The sequence below is a fragment of the Drosophila kikkawai genome, chromosome 2L, assembly GCF_030179895.1.
Source record: "Drosophila kikkawai strain 14028-0561.14 chromosome 2L, DkikHiC1v2, whole genome shotgun sequence".
Classification (NCBI taxonomy): domain Eukaryota; kingdom Metazoa; phylum Arthropoda; class Insecta; order Diptera; family Drosophilidae; genus Drosophila; species Drosophila kikkawai.
The window spans coordinates 29,047,711-29,052,358 of record NC_091728.1 but is presented as its reverse complement, the minus strand read 5'-3'; the positions used below and the strand labels follow the sequence as shown (position 1 = coordinate 29,052,358).

General features: G+C 31.4%; 1 protein-coding gene across 1 annotated transcript; it reads left to right on the top strand.

Annotated features, from left to right (window-relative positions):
* Window positions 1-1,856: 1,856 nt before the first annotated feature.
* On the top strand, window positions 1,857-3,814 carry LOC108085999 (putative uncharacterized protein DDB_G0271982). The gene is made up of 4 exons (XM_017182811.3): window positions 1,857-2,549; window positions 3,227-3,296; window positions 3,405-3,431; window positions 3,523-3,814. Exons 1-4 carry the CDS (start codon window positions 1,956-1,958, stop codon window positions 3,804-3,806), a joined length of 975 nt encoding a protein of 324 aa, XP_017038300.3. The 5' UTR covers window positions 1,857-1,955; the 3' UTR covers window positions 3,807-3,814.
* The last annotated feature ends 834 nt before the right edge of the window (window positions 3,815-4,648 follow it).

Below are 4,648 nucleotides of genomic sequence, written 5' to 3'. Positions count from 1 at the left end.
TTTTAATTGAGAGAGAGTACTCAAGGGAGATTAAAAAGGGGGTAATCAAATTTCAAAGCTTACTCATTGACTATGATGGTAATTTAAATCTTCAGAGAAAAAGATTTAAAAATTGCTTACCTCCCATCCATGAAAATGATGTAGTAACAAAGAATTATGTTGATGATGAAACAAGAAAAGTATTAACAAATATATCTACTGTAATTTCCAATCAACCACAGAAACAGTCAATTTTTAAAGTAAAACCCCGAATAAATCATGTTGAGAGCAAAGTGAATGAAATTTCTTCAAAAATTGATTATCTAAAGAAAAATCTTCGTGAAATAATAATGCAAATTGATGAAATAGAAAATAGTATTTTCAGCTATATAATTCACCCGCAATCAATATTAAAAAGTGAAACAATATCTAAGGAGCGAACACCATTCATCCCGAATAAAATTAAAATATGAGTAAGCGAGATATTGTGAATGAATTACATCGCCCCACATTAAAAAACTTCCCACGACGTCGAGTGATAGTAAAAGGAATTAATGATTTGTGGCAAGCTGATTTAGTTGAGATGAGGCCTTATGCTACTGTCAATAAAGGCTATAAATATTTATTGACAGTTGTGGATTGTTTCAGTAAGTTCGCTTTTGGGGAGGCGGTGAAATCAAAAAATGCAACAGATGTCACCAAAGCTATGTTAAACATTTTAAAGTCTGGTCGAGGGGCACCCAAGAATTTACAAACAGATAATGGAAATGAGTTCTATAATAAACAATTTCAAGAATTAATGACGCGATTTAAAATTCATCATTACTCAACTTTTAGCGTTCTTAAAGCATCGATCGTGGAACGTTTTAATAGAACATTAAAAGAACTTATGTGGCGTGAGTTTAGTTTCAATGGAAAATATACATGGATTCAAATGTATAAAAACTTAATTGATATTTACAACAACAGGAAGCATAGAACAATAAAAATGAAACCAATTGACGTCAATGCGTCTAATGAGAAACAACTTTTATCAACGGTCTACAACCACCGAAAAGTATTTTTAAATAACAAAAATTTACGGGAAGGGGAATTTGTACGCATAAGTAAATATAAATATGTATTCACAAAGGGGTACATAGCGGGCTGGACCACAGAAATTTTTCGAATACGACATGTTAACAACACATTCCCCACCACTTATTTACTTGAAGATCTGAAGGGGACCCCTATAGAAGGCGGTTTCTATGCCCAAGAAATAAAAAAGACTATGTTCCCCCACACTTATCTCGTCGAGAAGATTTTGATGCGGAAGGGGGATCGTGTGCTTGTGCGCTGGCTAGGCTTTCCAAAGTCAGAAGATAGCTGGGTCCATAAAAACGAAATTCTATAATTAATGCGTGACGGATAGTGCGTGGAGGGCGATGTGCGTTGAGGGCGATGTGCGTGGAGGGCGATGTGGAATATACTCTGTGTATATGCGTGTGTGGTATGCGGCTGATAGTGCGTGGCGAGCAGTGCCTTCTATATACAAACCGAAGAAAAATCTTGATAATTGTTTGTATGTGCATGTGAATGTCTATGTTTTGTTTAATTTCTCTGCTCGTTCTCAATGTGAAAAGGGCGAATGAATTTTCGGTCCAGATCAGTTCCCAACTATTCTTACATTGGAAAACATCACTATGTCTTTCAACGCGGTCGTGATCTTCGTTTTCGCGACTATTTGGTGTGGCGTGAAGACTGCTCCGGTTAAATATGTACTAGCTAATTTAACAAACTCAACTTCATGGAATTCATCAAATGAAGTTGAGTTTTTAATGAATTTACCGAATTCGAACAAATTAATGAGGATAGAATTTAATTTTGAAATTTTGGAAGATACCGAAATTTACAAAAACATATCCTCAACTATTATTAATGATAAAAATGAGAAATTAATTGAAAGTGAAAGTGAAAGTGAAAGTGAGAGTGAGAATATGGTGCCTTCACTGCTGCGAATTTCGTCAACCCCGCCTTCATCACCCTCACGAATTTTCATCGAGGACGGAGAAGCAATATCAACTTCAACGCTGGAAACAACCCTCATTAATGGGGGTAATGATGATGATGATGATGATGTAGCAACAACAACAACGACAAATAAACCTGCACCCTCACCAATTTTGAATGAGGATAGAGAAGTTGATACAACCCTCATTAGTGAGGGTGATGGAACAACAACAACAACAACAACAAATAAACCTGCACCCTCACCAATTTTCAATGATGATGATAATGATGATGGAACAACAACAACAACAACAAATAAACCTGCACCCTCACCAATTTTATTCGAGAATGGAGAAGAACAATCGATGAGGACGTTGGAACCAATTTTACCTTCTACTACCGGAAACGAATCAAATACAACTCTTGTGATGACCAGGGAAAGGCTATTACTCAATAGTTCAACATTTGAAACATCAACTTCAGCTGTTACTTCAACTTCTACAACTACAGCGAATACTATGGCGGATGATAGTTCTTCATTTAAGATCATGTTGGGGATAGCCGATAATGATGAGGATAATGTAAGTCGCATACCAGTGAAGAGAAACACGACGCGTAGATTAAAAAATAGTTCAACTATGAATAGCACAGGTATAGCCATAACCAAAAAAAAATTAATAGAAAACTTTAAGCAAAAATTAATAGCCCAGGAGAAAAAAATAGGTGGTCATTTCGATTTAGGTCACAGAGGAGCTAATAGATATTTTATTATTTCATATTCAAATGGCAAGGTGGGTATTAAATGTCACTATAGATCTAGATTAGCTCACACCTCAAATACTGACAATAAAAAAATAAATCATATTCCTCCATCAACACTTAGAATAAATTGTTTTGAATTTGCTGAGGCGTTAACACAAGAGGCTCTTGTTAATGAGAGAAAGAAAGACAAGAAAATTAGGACACAGATTTCGAGCGAGGCAGATCATCAAATTGCAACAGAAAACAGGTATCAGGATATTAACGATGGTTATTTAAGTGATGAACCACAAGTGCGGGAAATTAGAAATGATGAGGCAGAGCAAATAAATGCAATATATTTAAAAAAGAGGAATATAGCAGATAGACTGTTAGATGATTATTTAAATAGAAAAGAAACCCAGATTTCGAACGATGAAATAAAGGTTAAAAACATTGATGAGTTCCAATCAATACTTAATGATGAAATTTCATAGGTAAAAAGTTATTTCTCTTCCAGAATATAAAATTTAGTGAAGGTTATGACTGGGAGAAAAACAAGATTCAAAATGATACAACTAATAAAAAAGGTGAGTAAACTAAATTTATGTTTATTTTCAATTTTGAAATATTATACTAATTTTTTTTTTCTTTTCTTTTATTTTCTTCTCTTTTCTTCTCTTTTTATTTTTCTATAGATAGGGGAAATGATATGAATGAAAAAGGTGAGTGAACTAAATTTGTATTTATATATTTTTCATTTTTTGTATATAGTTGAATATTTCATAATTATTTTTTATTTAATTTTGTTTACAGATAAGGCTTTGGAAAATAATCTAATCAATGAAGGGATTTTTTATGTAGACACAGATGAAGAAGAAGAAGCAGGACGGCTATATGAAAATGAACTTATTTATATGGAAGGCGGCGCTGAAAATTATAAACAAATCTTACCTTTAAATATAGACCAAGAAGATGAAAACCCCCTCCCCCCTCCATTTGTTGATGATACAAACCAAAACGAAAATGATGTAATTTTAATGGAGGGAGGATTAACTAATTACACCCAAATTGTGAAATCTAATATATTAGATCCATAAGAAGAATTTCCCACCAATAATGAAATGAATCAAGTTATTTAAAAAATTTTTTTGAAATTTATATTGTTTCTTTATTTAAAAAATAAAAATTTTTTTTTTTTTTCTAAAATTGTTATTATTATTACTAACTTTTTTTTTTTAAATTGATTAAGAAAATATACAATTGTTCTTAAAAATATATAATGAATATAAATAAAACTAATAATTTTTATTGTTCAAAAAAATTAATATTGTTAAAAAAATACATATTTGTTCTTAGAATTAAGTTTTTACATGTTTCACAAAGTTAAATAAAATTATACTTGTTTATTATAATATATTATCTAAATACTTTTTATTTAAAATCATCCGATTTTCTTATTATAAATAGGTCTTGTTCTAATTCCTTGACTTCCAATTTAAATTGGTCTTCCTCTCTTTTTTGTAAATATTCTTCTAATTTTTTTTGTTCTAAATTACTCCTATTTGTACAATTTTCAATTTTTTTTATTTTCTCATTCCACTCGAAAATACTTACATCTAATTCAGCTATTTTACATTCTAAATCTTTTTCTTCTATTTTATAATGCCCATATGCCATAGTACTCATTTTATTAGAATCTATAATTCTCTTATCATCTTTACTATTAAGTATAATTTTATTACACCTAATAGTAGATACTACATGATTTGATGATCGAAACATTGCCATTGACCCTATCACAGACTCCTCAGAAAGCAAACACTTTTTATAATCATGAAAGTCTATTTTCTCTATTGCGCTTCGTTTGACACCTTTTGATTTTTTTATTGTTTTTTCAGCGCTACCATCACCCTCACTAAATTTATATGAATACATTTTC

Bases quoted from the DNA above. Each gene is read 5' to 3' on its own strand.
- LOC108085999 (XM_017182811.3), top strand. From the start codon at position 1,956: ATGGTGCCTTCACTGCTGCGAATTTCGTCAACCCCGCCTTCATCACCC. The intron at 2,550-3,226 runs GTAAGTCGCATA...TTTCTCTTCCAG, and splicing joins CCGATAATGATGAGGATAAT to AATATAAAATTTAGTGAAGG. The intron at 3,297-3,404 runs GTGAGTAAACTA...ATTTTTCTATAG, and splicing joins TGATACAACTAATAAAAAAG to ATAGGGGAAATGATATGAAT.